The sequence below is a fragment of the Carcharhinus amblyrhynchos genome, chromosome 7, assembly GCF_965287045.1.
Source record: "Carcharhinus amblyrhynchos chromosome 7, sCarAmb.v2.hapA, whole genome shotgun sequence".
Lineage (NCBI taxonomy): Eukaryota > Metazoa > Chordata > Chondrichthyes > Carcharhiniformes > Carcharhinidae > Carcharhinus > Carcharhinus amblyrhynchos.
In genome coordinates this window covers 33,997,878-34,016,898 of record NC_137330.1, presented here as the reverse complement: position 1 = coordinate 34,016,898, position 19,021 = coordinate 33,997,878, and the positions used below count along the sequence as shown (strand labels likewise).

The window sequence follows — 19,021 nt, the reverse complement described above, 5'->3', positions numbered from 1 at the left end:
ACTCACCCCGGACATTCTCTCTTCCACTTTCTTCCATCGGGAAAAAGATACAGAATTCTGGGGTCATGTACCAACCGAATCAAGAATAGCTTCTTTCCTGCTGCCAAAAGACTTTTGAGTGGACCTACCTTGCAGTAAGTTGATCTTTCTCTGCACCCTAGCTATGACTATAACACTACATTCTGCACTGTCTCATTTCCTTCTCTATGAGCAGTATGCTCTGTCTGTCTAGCGCGCAAGAAACAATACTTTTCATTGTATGTTAATACATGTGACAATAATAAATCGAATTAATAACTGGTGATCAGCAATGACTACATCCACAGAGAAACAGTATAAAATGACAGGAAACAGACTGAAGGGATGCAGAGAGCAACAAGTGAAGGACATCCAGGCCAACCTGTAGTCAGCCCAGAGAAGGAAACCAGGAGGACAATCCAACAACTAACATGGAAAGCAGTGCAGGAAATGGGAAACTCTACCCAGGGTGAGAATAGCTTCTACCCAACCTCTCCCAGAATTGTTTCAGAAGGCAGAGCGTCCTAGACAGGCCGAGCAATGGAAAAACTGCAGAAAATGTTTTGTTTGGTATCTCAATACTTTGGGACTTGCGAGTAAGAATAACAAGGGCTAGGTTAAAACCTTGTTATATGCAGCCAGCAGCGTTGCAAATTATGTGCTTGTCAAACATGGGGTTAAAGAAGAGTTATCGTCTGACAAGGATGGCATCAGAGTCTTTAACTTGTATTTTAGTCTCTGCTGAAACATTGTAATAAAGAGGGCAAAAATTAAACAATTAAGACCAGATAAAGAAATCAATGCATTCATAAATTAACTTATTACTTGGCTGGCAGTTGTGAGTATAGAACATTAAACAATGACTTGCGTAGACATAGAATAGTCGTCGATGCTTTAGAAGAAACCTTCCTGAGATTTTTTATGATCTTGGGAAGATTTGACACAAAGGTTTACAACCAACTAGGTGGGCTGAAGAGCGATGGCAAAATCAACTTTTTGTAAGGAATAAGGAGGAAATCCCACAGGAACAACCTGATGAAACCATTCAGTTTGTTAGGTGCAAAGCTGCAAGTTACATCATGGTAGCAACCAGGGAAGCCAACTGAAAAGACGCCACCCATCATTTTCTAATGTCACTGCTGTGGCAGGAAGAAGATCCACAGATGTGAATAATACCCTGTCTGAAGCACACAACACCATTGGTTTGGCAAGGTTGGTCATTATGAAGCAGCATGTTGTTCAACAATGCTTGTATTTGCAAAGCAAAAAAGGTCTTTCAAAAAAGCTCGAAACAAGAAACACAAGAACAGGACACCCATGAAATCCATTTCCCATTGGGAAATAAAAGAAAATGAAGGCCAACACTGGAACATTAACATTGACGTCTATGGACATCATGCAGAATTTAAATCGGGTACAGAAGCTGGAGTCTCAGTTTTATTTTATTGAGAGCAGTAGCTATGAAATCTTCATCAGTCCAATGCATGGCCCAGGAGGAATCAAGTTAAATGTCAAAGGCCATAAAACACAAAAATAGAAGAATCTCTGGGACAGAACTAGGAACTGTCTGTTGAGCAGAGAAGCTTGTAAAGGTCAAAACCTAATTCTTAAAATTGGTGAAGTCAATGAACAAGAACAAGACAATACATTTAGAAGAGAATTTTCAAAACTCTTCTGAGGCTTGGAAAATTGAAAACATCATTCTGAAGACAGATGCAAACCCTATACGGGGCAGGATTTTCCACTCTCACCTGTCCCAAAATCGGAAAATCCCAACCAAGGTCAATGGATCTTCCCATGGTCCGCCCCTCGCTTGCTCCGATTTGTGTGGCGAGTGGGACAGTAAAATGCCACCCCCATGTGTCTACTTACACCCAGTAAGGTTCCACACTGACTTCTAAAGGAATAAGGAGTGAAGGGGTTATTTCACTCATCACTGAACCAACCAGGTGGTATGGCACCAATTCCAAAATCAAATGGATCTGTCTGAACCTGATTGACCTGTCTGAACAAGCTTGTGGAATGAGAAGTACATCCAACAGCATCAAGGGATGAAAATCTTTGCAGAGTGTACAATCTTTACCAAGTTTGACACAAACAGTGATTCTAGCAATCAATGTTGGATCAGGAGATTTAACCACCTTCATCACACTTTTTGGACATTACTGATCCAACCATCTGCCTTTTGACAAAACTTTAGTGCTGGAAATTTTCCACATGCCGATGTCTAACATACCAGAAGATATGGAATGCGTCATATGCCAGCCACATGGACAACATTTTGATCCATGGCTCAACAAAAGGAGGAACATGACAAAAGAGCCAGAGAAACATTAAAAGCACTGCAAGATGCTGCCTTAACACTTCCAAACCTACAATAAAATTCCTGGTCCATAGTATACAGGAAGCACTGCAAACTAACAGAAGGAAAGCTGCAAGAGAATTCCCGTTGCCCAGGAATATCACCCAACTACTAATGTTTATGAATGGGATCAACCAACTGGGAATATTCCTACCTTACCTATCTCAAGTAAATGACCCTCCAAGACAACTTTTGTGACAAGACGAGGCACGAGCATCACTGTCAATCCTTTGAATGAATCAAAATGATATAAATATCTTTGGAGATCCGAATTCACGATAAAGCTGAACTTCCCCCTTTACCTCCGCGTTCGCCCATCCAGAATGGCGAAACAGACATGCTCCACAGAATTCCGATTTGGGTGCTCCAGTTAGCGAGGCGGTAAGTGCTGAGTGTCTGGCGGCTCTCTGCTCGAGATCGGTGGGGGGGACGGTGAAGGGGGGGTTCTACTGCCACACTGCCTGTGATCAGTGAGGGAAAAGTAAGTGTCTGCTGCCACTCTGCCTGAGGAGGGAGGGAGGGTCACTCTGCCCTGATATTGGTGGGGGGATAAGGGTGGGGGGGGGGGAGCGCGATCGATCTGGGTGGCAGAGGGGGTGGAAGGGTTAAGGGGGTCAGTAATGTTGTGGGGGTGGTGCAAGGTACGTTTGGGCCAGGGGGAGGCATTATCCGGCTTGGGAGGGATGTGGCAGGGGAGCAGCATTCTATCATTTTCCTCTGCGCATGCGCAGTTGAAGACACCAACTGGAGCTGCAGGATTTCGGGTGCATTAAGCCCTGCCCACAGGCTTGTGCAATGTGATTCGGAATTGCTGATATTTTTTCAGACAGTGGGTGCCTGAGAACGGGTCTGAAAGTCAGATCTGGAACACTCCTAGTTTCAAGTCTGCCCAGCATTTAGAATGAAAATGGTAAAATAGGGCCCAGAGTATCCAACTCTGTCACCTTCACCATTCAAAGAATCACTTCTACCCTCCTCTTTCACATCCAGGCCTTGGGAATGTCTTGGTCTCGGCCTATTTGAATTCAAAGGGAAAATATCATCGTGGCTTATTATTTCCACTGGATAGAGATAAAGAAGCCTCATCCCTGAAGCTGAGAGAGAATTAATAACAATATCAGCTAACATGGAACTATAAAGGCAACTCAGCAATCTGATACAAATCAGGTTGTGAGGGCAGTAGGAGCTCTCAAGGACAGATTGAGCTTGGAGAGGGCGTGAGGGGGAGACAGGAGAAAAAGGTATGAATTCATAGAACACAGAACGTAGAACATTACAGTGCAGTACAGGCCCTTCAGCCCTCGATGTTGAGCCGATCTGTGAAACCAATCTAAAGCCCATCTAACCTACACTATTCCAGTATCATCCATTCATGTCTAAGGAAGGCAGAATATTAGAGAAATTTTGGCTTGGTGGACTGGGGAAAGGAAGGGAACTGCAGAAGCATTGGATCAAGTTTTTATACAGAAAGAGAGATTAAGGACAATAGGTGGATAGTGAACTCAAAGAGAGCATGATGAATTAAGATGGAGGTTGAAGTCAACGAAGATAAGAAGTTGTTCAGTGTAGAGTCTCATAGAGCAAAGGTATTATGGTGAAAATTTTATTTTGCTTGGGCGCAGGACAGAAATGAATATTTTAAATGAGAAGGTGTGAAAGGTGAAACAAAGTGGAATGCTCAGAAGAGAAAGTGCCAGAGGAGTAAAGGGCTGGCCAGGGTAAGATCAGTCAGAACAGCATATTACCGCCAGTGGCACAGTGGTTATCATTGCTGCCTCACAGCTTCAGGGATCTGGGTTCGGTTCCTGGCTCAGGTCACTGCCTGTGTGGAGTTTGCATGTTCTCCCCAGGTCAGTGTGGTTATCCTCCGGTGCTCCGGTTTCCTCCCACAGCCCTAGGATGTGTGGTTTAGGTTGATCGGCCTTGCTAAATTGCCCTTTTGTGTCCCGGGATGTGTAGGTTAGACGGATTAGTGGGGTAAATATATGGGAATAGGGCCTGGGTGGGATTGTTGTCGGTGCAAACTTGATAGGCCAGATGGTCTCCGTCTGCGCTGTAGGGATTCTATGATTATATGAGTGGTCTGGGAAAGGCAAGTGGTAGAAAGTGTAATCATGCTGGAGAGGCTTTAATTAGAGGGAAGCTGTCATCACCCCTTAGTGGGACTTTGTTAAGACCATGATGTCCTTGCAATAAGATCATGGATGACAAGGGCCTTGTTGAAAACTGATGGGCATTCTGGACCGACATGCGGAGGGAGGCATTAAGAGCTAAAACACAATTCCTGTCACCCAGTTGCAGAAAGAGCCTTTCTGTGGTCTGAGAATGAATTGGAGGAATATAGAGAAAGTTCAAGTGGTTTTAACATTTAAGTCTTTGAAATAACAACCATGTTTCATCCTATCTTGCACTGTGCTGGCAACACTCCACACTTGAAAGCCCACATACATGAACCTGACCCTAATCCTCATGCAGAGCTTATTCCAGCTTACCTGGGCAGGCAATTCGTCTATCAGCACCTCTTTCTGTGGTTCACATTCTTTACCTTGAATGATCTGATGAACTGCGTGGGTCACTGAAATGGACAGATCTTGAAACTGAGCTTCAAGTGAAAGCAATGGCTGGAAATGTGAACTATCAGCAGGTTTAAGGTCAGGTTTAGAATTTTCCTGAAGGAAAAAATAAAGTAGCAAATTACCTTCTGTTTAACATTAAATGGAATGGAAATAAACAGCCTGCAGTGAGAATGAAAAGTTAAAGTTTATTTAGTAGTCACAAGTAGGCTTACATTAACACTGTAGTGAAATTATTGTGAAAATCCCTTAGTTAAAGTTCAACTTTCTAACAAATTGATCTGTACAGGCGAGTTCAAAGGTAATTCTGCACCAATATTAATCCTCATTTTACTCCATAAAAAGTCTATCACAATGAGACGCAGCATTTTTTGAAATGGTGTAAATGGTGAGTATTTCCTGCAAATTTAGATAACATGAGGCAGACTGGAAATCAATATAAAGACCAACATAGACAATTGGGGCCTGATGTAGGTCTGAGGCCTGCAGCCACTAATTTTTGTAATTTTGTATTTTTACATTTTATTTGTGCTTTGCTCTCGCCTTTAAACCTATATTGAATATTCAGAGTTATTTTGTATTGAGTATTACTTTGTAGACACTGAGTTAACCTGAGGTGTGATTGTGCTTTGATCATTGATCAATTATAGAATCATTATATTGTTAATTGGGGATTAGACTTCTCCCCCGAGGATTTTTCTTGAGCATTATGTCCACCGTTGGTGTTTTGCTGGTTTGACTGAATATTGTGGATGAGTTGCTGTTAAAAAGAAACAAAACTGTATATATTTTTCCCAATAAAAAGAGGAACTGTTCTTACTATATTGATCAAAATGACCCTTGACCTAGTGGCATTATCGCTAGACTTTTCATCCAGAAACTCAGTTAATGTTCTGAGGGTTTGGGTTCAAATCCTGCCATGCAGATGGTGGGAATTGAATTCAATAAATAAAATCTGGAATTAATAATCTAATGATGACCATGAAACCTTTGTTGATTATTGGAAAAACCCATCTGTTTCACTAATGTCCTTTAGGGAAGGAAATCTGCTGTCCTAACCTGGTCTGGCCTCAATGTGATTCCTGAGCCACAGCAATGTGGTTGACTCTCATCTGCCTTCCAAGGGAAACTAAGGATGGGCAATAAATGCTGGCCTAGACATGTCCCACGAATGAATAAAAAAATGCTGAATGGCCTAACGGGGGTGGTCAGATGGTGCTGTAGTCACAAGATGGAGTTTGCTTGATAGACATAACACTTGATGGGTGGCAAGTAGGGAGACACCATAAAAAAAGTGTGAACAACTTGGATATTGCGAAGTCTGCATGGCTTGCAGTCTTATGAGGAGAATCTATGCATGAACCAAGGGGAATTTCATCCTGTCATGGAAAAGACTAATTTGGGGTTATCTATTTTAGAAGACTGTCTTGAACAGACAAATTTGAGGTAAATATTTGTAATATAGTATGTCTTTGTAATATTGTATAAATGTTCTACATAGTATATATGTGTAATATAGCATATATATGTAATGCTTTATATCTATAATGTAGTACCTGTAATATAGTGTATATCAACAATACAGTGTATGTCTGTACTATAGTATGTATCTCTAATATAGTATATGTCTGTTATAGCGTATATATGTGTACTATAGTATGTACCTGTAATGTAGTATATGTCTGTAATATGTCTGTAATGTTCTCTGGAGCGGTGTGCTGGTGGCTGGTGAGTGTAAATGCGAGTGTACTGTGTTTTTTTTTAAATTGCACTGCTGGGTTGTGGTTTTTTTCCCTTTGTGCTTTCCATAGAGGGCCCTAGGTGCAAGGGCTGTTGGGAAGGGAGTGAGGGGGGTATAAAAACAGGTACTCACCTGAGGCTCAGCCTCATTGTTCTCTGGAGCAGTGTACTGGTGGCTGGTGAGTGTAAATGCGAGTGCGAGTGTGCTGTGTTTTTATTTAAATTGCACTGCTGGGTTGTGTTTTTTTTTCCCCCCTTTGTGCTTTCCATAGAGGGCCCTAGGCGCAAGGGCTGTTGGGAAGGGAGTGAGGGAGTATAAAAACAAGGCCGCAGTAGATAGTGGGCAGCAGAGTGAGGCAGGTGCTGAGTGAGTACTGCAAGGGCTTTGGCTCGACAGGGTTAGGCAAGGTGAGTTACTGGTCAAGTTTTTCCAAAGTGTGCCCGTAGGTCTAAGGGTAGTCAAATAAATGATGTGGATGTGCTGGTGTTGGACTGGGGTAAACACAGTAAAATGTCTGACAACGCCAGGTTTTAGTCCAACCGATTTGATAGTAAACTCACTAGCTTTCGAGGTTTCCCTCTTTGTCAGGTGAATGAAGAGTTCTGGCCTCGGACGGAGCATATAAAGCACAGACAGTTTAGAGATTACTGATTAGAATGCGAATCTTTACACCTAACCTGCTGTTCAAGTCCTAAAATGGCTGACAATGTGAGTGGAAGGAGCACTGAGCACAGGTTAAAGAGATGTGTATTGTCTCCAGACAGCACAGTGAGTGTCGATATGTGCAATCTTCTTGGAGATCCCCCTCTACTTGGATCACTGTACTGTCTGGAGACAATACACATCTCTTTAACCTGATCAGTGCTCCTTCCACACACATTGTCGGCCATTTTAGGACTTGAACAGCAGGTTAGGTGTAAAGATTTGCATTCTAAACAGTAATCTCTAAACTCTGTGCTTTATATGCTCTGTCTGAGGCCAGAACTCTCCATTCACCTGATGAAGATGGAAACCTTGAGCTTGAGTTTACTATCAAATAAATCGGTTGGACTAAAACCTGGTGTTGTCAGACTTTTTACAGCCAAATAAATGGCAGGGACCACGGGGAGACGTGTTAGCTGTGTAAGGTGTGATATGTGGGAGTTCCTGGAGACACAGCATCTCTGGAGAGTCCACATCTGCACCAAATGTCTGGAGTTGCAGCATTTTGAGGGCTCGGGTTAGGCAACTGGGGTTGAGGCTGGAGGATTTATTTTTAGTGAGGGGCAAATGAGGCACTAATGAATAGGAACCAGATTCAAGGAGGGGGGATGGGTGGGTTAGTTAGGGGAAAAGTAATGTTCTAATGGCTACCTCAGGGGTAGTCTGTCAAGATAGCAGGGGTAAGGCACCAACTGAGGTGGAAAGGGCATGAGGGGAAGAGGAAAATGCCTCAGGGAAGGAAGGGGGCTGGATGTGAAATAGTGGTGGGGGATGGGAGGGTTAGAGGAATTAATAGATGGTTCTGTGGGCAAAAGCAGGACTCCAGGATGGTGGTCTGCTCCCCTGGAGCTGGGGTACAGGATGTCAGAGAAGGTAGAGGGAATCTTGAAAGGCCAAGGGACCCAGGCAGATGTAATTATACATGTAGAGAGAAGGACATGGGAAGGAAGAGAAGGGGGAAATGCGTATGCAGTTCAGGGAGTTGGGAGCCAGGCTGAAGTGTAGGGCCTCCAGGGTGGTGATCTCTGGGCTGCTGCCAGTGCCCAGCAATAGCAGGGATAAGAATAATGAGATCCTGCAGCTGAATGCGTGGCTGAGGGATTGGTGCAGGACAGAGGGTTTTAGTTTTGTTGACAATTGGGAAGTCTTTGCAAAGGAAGGGCACTTCTATAAGAGGGATAGGGGACACATATTTTAGCTGGGAGGTTGGCTGGAGTGTTTAGGCAGGGTTTAAACTAGTATGGAGGGGGGGGGGTGGGGAGGAGAGACAGCTCGGGCACTGGGAGTGGGTTGGAGGTCAGGGTAAGTCTAATTGATAGGAAAATCCCCCAGGAGAAGGAGGATCTGAGGGTCTTGGGTGCATCTGTTTTAATGTGAGGAGTGTGACAGGAAAGTTGGGTGAACTTAGGGCCTTAATGTTTGCGAGGAATTTAGATGTGGTGGCAGTGACAAACGTGGTAAAAGGAGGGGCAGGACTGGCAGCTAAATGTTCCAGGGTATAAGTGTTTTAGGTGTGATAGGGGAGGGTTGAAAAGAGGGGGAGTGGTGCTCTTAGTTAGCAAGCAGATCAGTGGTGCAGAGGGAGGATAACATGGAGGGGTTGGAAATTGAGTCTCTGTGGTGGAGTTGAGGAATAGGAAGGGGGCCATTACTATGCTAGGAGTGTACTATAGGCTGCCCGACAGCCCATGGGCAGTGGAAGAGGGTATATGTAGGGACATTTTGGTTGTGTAGGAAGAATAGGGTTGTTGTAGTGGGAGATTTTAATCTCCCTGGGGTGGATTGGAAGGTGCCTAGAGCTAGGGGGTCTGATGGGGAGGAATTTGTAAGATGTGTACTGGAAGGGTCGTTGGAGCAGTATGTAGATAGCCCGACTAGAGAGGGGGCGATACTGGATTTAGTTCTGGGAAATGAGCCAGGTCAGGTGGTTGAGGTTGCAGTAGGTGGACATGTGGCTAATAGTGACCACAACTCCATCTACTTCAGGATACAAATGGAAAAAGATGAGGGCTGTCCTAAGGGGAGGGTGCTAAATTGGGGGAAGGCTAGATATAGATGATCTGGAGGAGGGAACCGAGTGCAGGGTGTCGAAATTTGCTGATGACACCAAGATTGGGGGAAAGGCAAATTGTGCGGAGGTTGTGGAGAGTCTGCAGAAGGATCTAGATAGGCTGGGCGAATGGGCCAGGAAATGGCAAATGGAATTTAATGTTGGCAAGTGTGAGGTGGTCCACTTTGGTAGGAAGAATGGTAGGAAGGACTATTACTTACGTGGCGAAAAACTGCAGCAGGCGACGGTGCAGAGGGACCTCGGGGTCCTTGTGCATGAGTCGCAAAAACCCAGCTTGCAGGTGCAGCAGGTGGTCAGGAAGGCGAATGGGATGCTGGCCTTCATAGCGAGGGGGATTGAATATAAAAGTAGGGAGGTCTTGCTGCAGCTGTATAGGGCATTGGTGAGGCTGCAGCTGGAGTACTGTGTGCAGTTTTGGGCGCCGCACCTGCGCAAGGATATTTTGGCCCTGGAGGGAGTGCAGAGGAGGTTTACTAGGCTGATACCGGAGTTGAGGGGATTGAGCTATGAGGAGAGGCTGAATAAACTAGGCTTGTACTCGTTAGAGTTTAGAAGAATGAGGGGAGATCTCATTGAGACGTATATGATGATGAATGGGTTGGATAGGATAGAAGTGGAGAGACTCTTCCCGCTCAAAAAAGACAGTAGGACTAGGGGGCACAGCCTCAAGATAAAGGGGAGGCGGTTTAGAACAGAGTTGAGGAGGAACTTCTTCACTCAAAGGGTGGTGAATCTCTGGAATTCTCTGCCCGTTGAAGTGGTGGAGGCTGCCTCGCTAAATATTTTTAAGAAGCGGGTTGATGGGTTCTTGATAAGAGAGGGGATTAAGGGTTATGGGGAGAGGGCGGGAAAGTGGAACTGAGCCACAACAGATCAGCCATGATCTTATTGAATGGCGGGGCAGGCTCGAAGGGCTAGATGGCCTACTCCTGCTCCTATTTCTTATGTAGATACAGCCAGATTAGGCAGGAGCTTAGGGATACAGACTGGGATAGGCTGTTGGAAGGCAAGACCCCGTTAGGCATGTGGGAGTCTTTCAAGGGAAAACTGCAAAGGGTGCAGGAAAGGCATATGCCAGTTAGGAGAGAGGATGGGAAAGGTAGGATTAGGGAACCGTGGATTACTAGAGATATAGACCTGGTTAGGAAGAAACAAGAGGCGTATGTCAGGTCTAAGTAGCTGGGAACGGAGAGAGCATTGGAGGAATACAGACTAGGAGGGATCGCAAACGGGAGTTAGGAGAGCAAAGCGGGGGCATGAGATGACTTTAGCAGGTAGGGTTAAGGAGAATCCAAAGGTGTTTACTCCTATCTTAAGAACAAAGGTGGCTAGGGGTAAAATTAGTCCTCTCAGGGACAGATGTGGGGAATTGTGCTTAGAGGCAGAGGGAATGGGGAGATCCTGAATGAATACTTTGTCAGTATTCACAAAGGAGAGGGGCTTGTCTCTGGTATGGTCATTGAGGGAGCGGTAGACCAATTGAAAGATCTATTGATTACAAGGGACATGTTGGGGCTTTTAGATGGCATTAAAACCAATAAATCTCCAGGGCCTGATTGCATTTATCCTAGGCTGCTTAGAGGCAAGGGATGAGATTGCTGGGCCTCTGGCATGAATCTTTCTCTTCTTTGGACACAAGTGAGGTCCCAGAGGACTGGAGGATAGTGAACATGGTACTGTTTTTTAAAGGGTAGGAGGGATAGCCCAGGTAACTATAGGCCAGTGAGCTTGATGTCAGTGGTAGGTAAGTTGATGGAGAGGATTCTTAGGGATAGGATGTATGCGCACTTGGAGTGTTGCAATCTGATTAAGGATACACAGCATGGCTTTGTCAAAGGGAAGTCTTGCCTTAAGAATCTGGTAGAATTCTTCGAGGAGGTGACAAAAACAGTTGAAGGACCAGCCGTTGTCATCTATATGAATTTCAGTAAGGTGTTTGATGAAGTCCCTCATGGTAGGTTGGTACAGAAGATTAAAGCTCATGGGATATGTGGTCAGGTATTTAGATGGGTAGAGAACTGGCTTGCAAAGAGGAGTCAGTAGTAGTGGAGGGGTCTTTTTCTAGCTGGAGGTCTGTCACTCATGGTGTGCTGCAGGGCTCAGTACTGGGACCTCTTTGTAGTGTATATAAATGATTTGGAAGAGGGAGTAGGTGGTGTGATCAGCAAATTTGCTGATGACACCAAGATGGCTGGATTGGCAGGCAGTGAGGAGCAGTGTCTGGCAATACAGCAGGATATTGATAGGCTGGTTGATTGGGCAGATATGTGGCAAATGGAGTTTCCTCCAGATGTGAGGTGATGCATTTTGGCTGGAATAATGTAGGGGGAAGTTATATAAAGGGTAAGCCTGTAAGGAGTATAGAATTGCAGCAAGACCTGGGGGGTGCAAGTGCACAAGTCTTTGAAGGTGGCTGTGCAAGTGGAGAGTGTGGTGAAGAAAGCCTATCCTAGCCTTTTATAGGAAGGGGTATAGAATATAAGAGCTGGAGTCTGATGTTGCAGTTGTACAGAACATTGGTTAGGCTGCATTTGGTGTACTGCGTCTAGTTCTGGTTGCCTTACTACCAGAAGGATGTGGAGACTCTGGAGAGTGCAGAAGAGGTTTACCAGGATGTTGCCTGGTATGGATGGACTGGGGTATGAGGAAAGATTGAAGAAATTGGGGCTCTTTTCCCTTGAAAGACACCAACTGAGGGGGGGGGAATCTAATAGAGATATATAACATTATGAAGGGTATAGATAGAGTAAACAGAGGTAAGCTATTTCCTATGATAGAGACATGTAGGACAAGGGGCCATGGACTTAAAGTGAGGGGGGGAGAGGTACAACACAGATATTAGAGGGAGGTTTTTCACCCAGGGTAGTGGGGGTATGGAATGCTCTGCCAAGTAAGGTGGTGGAGGCAAACACGCTGGAGTCCTTTAAGAGTAACTTAGACAGGCACATGACTGAGTTGGAGGTGGGTGGATATAGGAATCTTTTAATAAGGGTCATGAGCATTGGGGTGTCCCTGGTAATGTAAATGGGTATAGTATGATAATGTTTTTTCTCTTTTCACAGGTTTGAAGTCAGTCCACCTCATGCCCAACAAGGGGCATACACAATGGGTTGTACTGGGACTGCTCTTGTTTGCGATTGGCCTAGCGCATCATGTCATTAGTGTGTGCCTAAACTGGACAAGATACTAGGCAAGATGACAGCTCAGAGACTATCACTGATTGCTGTGCAGACACATGGATTTGGGCCAGTGTCTGTGGGAGTTTGCACATTCTCCCTGTGCTTGTGTGGGTTTTCTCCAGTTTCCTCCCACACCCCAAAAATGTGCTGTTAGGCTGATTGGCAGGAATAAATTGCCCCTAATCAGTTTCCCTCAATCTGGATGGCCATAAAACATTAGACAGGGGTTGTGGGTAGAGAGGTGGACTGGTGGTGTTGGGGTGGTGGCGCGGGCTTGTTGGGCCAGAGGGCCTGTTTCCTGGGCTGACTTTGTTCTTTGTTCTTTATAATAGCGTATGGGTGGGATTTTATGGCTCTGCTCGAGCGAGACAGGAAATTCCTGCTTGAAGGCAGCAGACATTTCCATTGACCACCCCAGGCCCACTCTGATTCTGTGGCAGGTGAGGCAGTAGAATTCTGACCTATTGTCTGTAATATCATATATCTGTAATTTCTTATGTCTGCAATATATAGTATGTATCTATAATACAGGTGGTGCGCGGTGTGGTCCAGCTAAGTGAGACTCCAATGGGACTGTCATTCCCCTTTACTCTAAGGAAAACACATTACCACAATGAATGCAAATTAGATAGCCAGGGAGAAATGTACCCATTTCTAAGCACCATGCAGCATCCCAAAAGTGAAATATGGTGTCTGACATGAGTACAAACACTTCCACTGGGGCATGTGCCATTTATCACCTTGGCAAAGCAGTAACTTTGCCAAGTTGATAAATGGAGTTTGTAACTTAATTCATGCAGCTGGGGCAGCAATTTTTTTAAAGCATTCAAGAAATGTGGGCATTGCTGGCTTAGTCAGCATTTGTTGTCCATCCAATTGCCCTTGAGGGTGTTGGTTGGTTGTATTCTTGAACTGCTACAGTCCATGTGGTGTCAGTACACCTACAGTGCTGTTGGGGAGGTAACTACAGGATTTTGACCCAGCAACAGTGAAGGCATGGTGATATATTTCCAAGTCAGGATGGTGAATGGCTGAGGGGAACTTCAACTGGAGGTGTTCCCAGGCATCTACTGCCCTTGTCCTTCTAGAGGTTGGGGTTAGAGTGCTGCCTACGGAGACTTGGTAAGTTTCTACAATGCTGCTTGTAGATAGTGCACATAGCTGCTGTGTGTTGATGGTGGAAGGAGTGAATATTTGTGGATGGAGTGCCAATCAAATGGCCTGCTTTGTCCTGGATGGTATTGAACGTCTTGAATATTGTTGCAGCTGCACTCATCCAGGCAAGTAAAGATTATTCCATTACACCCCTGATTTGTCTTGTAGATTGTGGACAGGCTATGTGGAATCAGGAGCCAGTTTCCTAGCTTCTGAGCTGCTCTTGTAGCCACAGTATTTATATGGCTGTTTCAGTTGAGTTCCTGGTCAATGGTAATCTGCAGTTGGGGATTCAGTGATGGTAATGCCATTGAATGTCAAAGGGCCATGGTTAGATTCTCTCCTGTTGGAGACAGCTCATTGCCTGGCACTTCAGTGTGAATATTACTTGCTGTTTATTACAAAGCAAGTGTCACTTGACAGCACTGTTGACAATGTCTTCCATCACTTTACTGATGATTGAGAGTAGACTGATAGGGCAGTAATTGGCTGGGTTGAATTTGTCTTGTTTTTGGTGGAAAGGACATACCTGGGCAATTTTCCATATTGCTGGGTAAGTGTTGTAACTGGAAAAGCTTGGCTAGGGGAGTGACAAATTCTGGATCTCAAGTGTTCAGGACTATTGCTGGAATATTGTCAGGGTCCATAAGCCTTTGCTATATCCAGCGTCTTCAGCTGTTTCTTTATATTATATGGATTGAATCGAATTGGCTGAATATTGACATCTGTGATGCTGGGGACCTTTGGAGCAGGCTGAGATAGATCATCCACTTGGCACTTCTGGCTGAAGATTGTTGTGAATGCTTCAGCCTTTTTTTGCTGATTTGCTGGGCTCTCTCTCTCTCTCTCTCTCCCTCTCTCTCTCTCCTCTCTCTCTCTAGTGAGTTGTTTAATTGTCCACCATTGCAATGACTCAAGCCTGACTGGATAGGAACATAGTTCATTGCAGAATGCAAAGTGAAACCAATACTGTGGTGTACACACACTAGCCTCTGCCTGGGCCTATTGTTCACAGGCCCACTTCTGTGATGGTGCTACTGAGCTGCTCTTGATGATAGACATTGAAATCCCCCACCCTCAATGCTTCCTCCAAGTGATCTTCAATGTGGAAGAGTACTGAGTTATCAGCTGAAGGGGTGATGTATGGTAATCAGCAGGAGGTTTCCTTGTCCATGTTTGACCTGATGCAATCAATACCATTGAGCCTGGAGTTGATATTAAGGACTCTTGGGGAAACTCCCAGTCGCTGTCAGGACTGTTCAGACATATCCAGGAATGGTGATGGTGATATCTGGGACATTGAATCATGTCCAACAATCAGTGTGACTTGTGTGAAATAGCTCTCCCTATTTTGGCCTGAGATGTACATAGAGACTTTACAGGGTCAACAGGACTGCTTTGTCATTGTTTCCAGTGGTATTCCTTTTTGTCGGTTTTGTAGTGTTGAAGTGGTATGACATTTAAGAATCAACCACATTGCTGTGAGTCTGCAGTCACATGTAAGCCAGACCAGGTAAGGACAGCAGATTGCCTTCTCAATGACATCAGTGAACCAGATGGGTTTTTCTGACAATATGCAATAGTTCCACAGGCATTCAAAAGTTGCAGAATTTCAAATCACATTTCACCATCTGCCCTAATGGATTCAAACCTGGTTTCCCAGAGTATTGCTGGATTATTAGTCCAGTGAAAATGGCACTGAGCCACCACCCCTCTGATCTGTTAGAATGGATTGATGGCCTGCTTTGTGTGACTTTGGAATTTTGGATAACCTCAAGTTTAGAGGGTAGAATGTGGGAGGTTTGCTAGGAGTGCTGAGTCAAGAAGGTACAAATGCGTGGATGTGGATTTCAGCAGTAGATGAACTCAGGCAGTAGCAGAGTCGAGTGATGGTGGTCTTAGTGATGGTGCCAAAGTGGTGGATAGTCTGGTCTAGCCTTAAGCAGTTGCCAGTGAGGGATGGAATTTGTAACTAGGGTGTGGAGTTTGTAGTGAGTGGATGATGAGTTCTGTATTTCCAATAATGTCACCACAGAGCAGCAGGGGAAATATGAGAGGGACTGAGGATAGATTTTTGGGGACATCAAGGATAATGGTGCAGGAGCAGGATGAGAAAGCATTGCGAGTGATTCTCTGACCTCAGTTAGGTAATTGAGAATGGAACCAGTTGAGCTGTCCTACCAGCTAATTGAGGGCTGTGGAAGAAGATGGTATGGTCAACCATGTAAAAGATTGTAGGAAGGCCCTGAAGGGTGAGGAGGGATAGTTTATTTTTGTCAGTCACATAGCATGTCACTTGTAACTTTAAGAATTGTTTCAGTACTGTGGCAGGGGTGGATGTCTAATTGGAAATGTTGGGTTCTGGGAAAGGTGGGCATGGATTTGGGATGTGACACATGGTTAAGGACTTTGGAGTGGAAGTGGAGGAACAGGGATGAGTGGGTTTTGCTGAACAGCAGTGGCATGTACATAAAATACATTGAAGACCTTTATCAAAGTGAATATTTGTGTTCAAACATTTCCAAAAGTAATCGTCTCCTCAACAGAACCTGTTCACCATTACTAAAGTTCAAGGTCAAAAAATTGTGATTTCCATTGAATCTTTATAATGGAGAAGTATTTGTTAATGACCACTTCTGTTATTGAGTCTTCAGTGCACTGAGTCCCAAATTAGAGTGGAGCAGTTGACACTAAATTTGAGGAAGAGGTCCTGACATCAATCGCTTCCATTACAGTCAAGGCTGTTCAGATTAGTGACTCACCCAACCAACATGAGATTTATATTAGAGAAAACAGTTCAGTTGTGACAGTGCCAGCCCTACACCACACCCAGTTGGTATTGTTAGATTGTGATATGAAATCACTTGTCAAAATAACAAAGGAAAATGAAATTTTTGTAACATACTACTTGGGATTTGCTATAATTTTTTTAATCTTGCCATCTGTTAATATTTAGCTTTAACCTATCATAAGGCATAGCACTGGCCTATAAATGTTACAGCAAAATCTATTTGTTAGTACTCACAATTTCAGGTGTTGAACATTTCATCAGGTCATATATGTTTTTAACTTTATTGTTGTATAAGCCAAACTCTTTGGAGCTCTTTGAAGGTATGTTTATCCTTCGGACTGTAAACTGGAAAATAACAAGTGAATGCATTTGATTATATGTTACTACTTGCTGTTAACTGGCACAAAACTGTTAGCAACTATTATTGCTGTAACTATCAGGTGGCATTGTAACACATTGGTTAGCACTGCTGCCTCACAGTGCCAGGGATCTGGGTTTAATTCCAGCCTTGGGTCATTATCTGAGTTTGCACATTCTCCCCATGTCCATGTGGGTTTCCTCTAGGTGCTCCAGTTTTCTCCCACAGTCCAAAGATGTGCAGGTTAGGTGAATTACCTGTGTTAATTTGCACCTTAGTGTCCCAAGATGTGTAAGTTAAGGGGAATTAGAGGGGAAAATACATGGGGTTACAGGATAAGGCCTGGATAAGATCCTCTGGAGAGGGTGTGCAGACTCAATGGGCTGAATGGCCTCTTTCTGCACTGTAGGGATTCTATGATTCTAAAAATTTTGTCTCCCAATCAATCCCTTTAATGGAATAGTTTTTCTGAATGTTAACCATGATGAATTAGTGATCATTTCTACCACTGACTATTTGATGTACTGCAAGAATACTAGAGTGGGGCAGCTGACATTAAATTGGAGGAAGGGAACACAACTTTGGCAACTACCCCACTAATGGCTACTCAGATCAGTGACCCCTCTCACTGATCTCAGTTTTTGATTTACAACAGGAGTCTGAGACAACAACCATGTTGAGTCCATTGAAAGCTGTGCAGTTATGGCACCCTCTCCCTGGCTTATCATAATTGTTTAGGTTATACATGAAACCAACCACTTGTCAAAATAGCAAATTCAGAATAGAGGAAGTAATTTTCCTGATGGTTGGAATCCATGACACTGTTGTTTTCTTTAATCTTGCTGTCTATACATGCTCCCTAGGTTCAGCATTAACTCTTTAGGCACAACACTAGCCTCCAAATATGCATCTTGCTCTATTTATTAATACTCACAATTTCTAGATTTGAACATTTTATCAGGTCATATATCCATTTAATTGCAGTGTTATGTAAGCAAAACTTTGAGGCCCTCTTCAAGGATTTTACCCTTCTGATTGTGAGCTACAAAACAGCAACAAGTGAGCACATTTGATTAAATGCATTTTGTACAACTATTTGCAGGATTAAAACATTGTCCAGAGCTTTTATTATTACCACAAAGAATTCATTTGCACACAGTGCAATTCATTTCAACTTTGTGTGCCAAAGATCATCTTGGGCTTAGTGGAGCCAGTTGCTGTAAGCTGGTTTATAATTGGGAGGCAAAGGTTAGTTATTAAAGGAAACCATTCTGCTCTGCCGACTACATGTTCATAGCCAAAGAGATTGCTTTTTTCTAAAATTCTTGTTGAGATGTGTTCGTGAAACAAATTTCAAAGGAATGACACTATTTTTAAAACTTATTGTTCTCCATGGAGATGTGCACAGAAAAACAAGAATGAATGTCTTCAAGTTAAATATGCAAGAAAGGAAAATTATTGGATCAGGGCTGAGATGGGATTGTGCAGATAGAAAGTCAGAGTAGGAAAAGTGTGCCAGGGTTGGGACAGTTGAATGAGGCAGAGCATGGTAGAGGCTTTCATTTTGAGAAAAAAGGAGCAGATCTAAAGGCTAGAATGTGTCAGGAGGTAAGAGGTGTGGGAAAACTACCATGAGTCAGACTGGAGGTTCAACAGTACAGCTTTATTTAGGACATGACGTTTGGGGGGTGGGGGGGGGGGGGGAGCACTGGTACTCCACAGTACTTGACAGCTACCTTATCATAATATGATAGGAGTGGTTCATTTTTATACTTTCAGACAATGGATAGTCCAGATATTAGCTATTTAACACATCTTATAGTTGAGTAGGATCAATAGTTAACACATTGTTACAATCAGACAACTACAGACATTATCATTTAACATCACATTATTTCATACAATGGACACTTCCTCTATCAATGACAGTTTTGGTCTATACATACAGTAATTGTTTTCCTGCATTTATGTATTCCTGTTCCCATTTATAGTTAACTTCTTTATCAGACCTTATTGTCCTAAGTCTGTCCATCTTTAAAGTGCCTCAAGCTCTTACTAGCTTCCTGCAGTA

The 19,021-nt window shown here is 43.9% G+C and overlaps 1 protein-coding gene across 1 annotated transcript in view; it reads right to left on the bottom strand.

The window, feature by feature from the left end:
- LOC145345575 (uncharacterized) overlaps window positions 1-17,986 on the bottom strand; it is a 30,239-nt gene extending 12,253 nt beyond the window's left edge. The window contains exons 1-3 of the mRNA XM_080193413.1: window positions 17,885-17,986; window positions 16,827-16,937; window positions 4,873-5,049 (exon numbers count right to left, since the gene is read on the bottom strand). Of these exons, the coding sequence (XP_080049539.1) occupies window positions 4,873-5,049; window positions 16,827-16,850 (201 nt within the window). The 5' untranslated portion in view covers window positions 16,851-16,937; window positions 17,885-17,986. The remainder of the gene's footprint in view (window positions 1-4,872; window positions 5,050-16,826; window positions 16,938-17,884) is intronic.
- Between the last annotated feature and the right edge of the window lie 1,035 nt (window positions 17,987-19,021).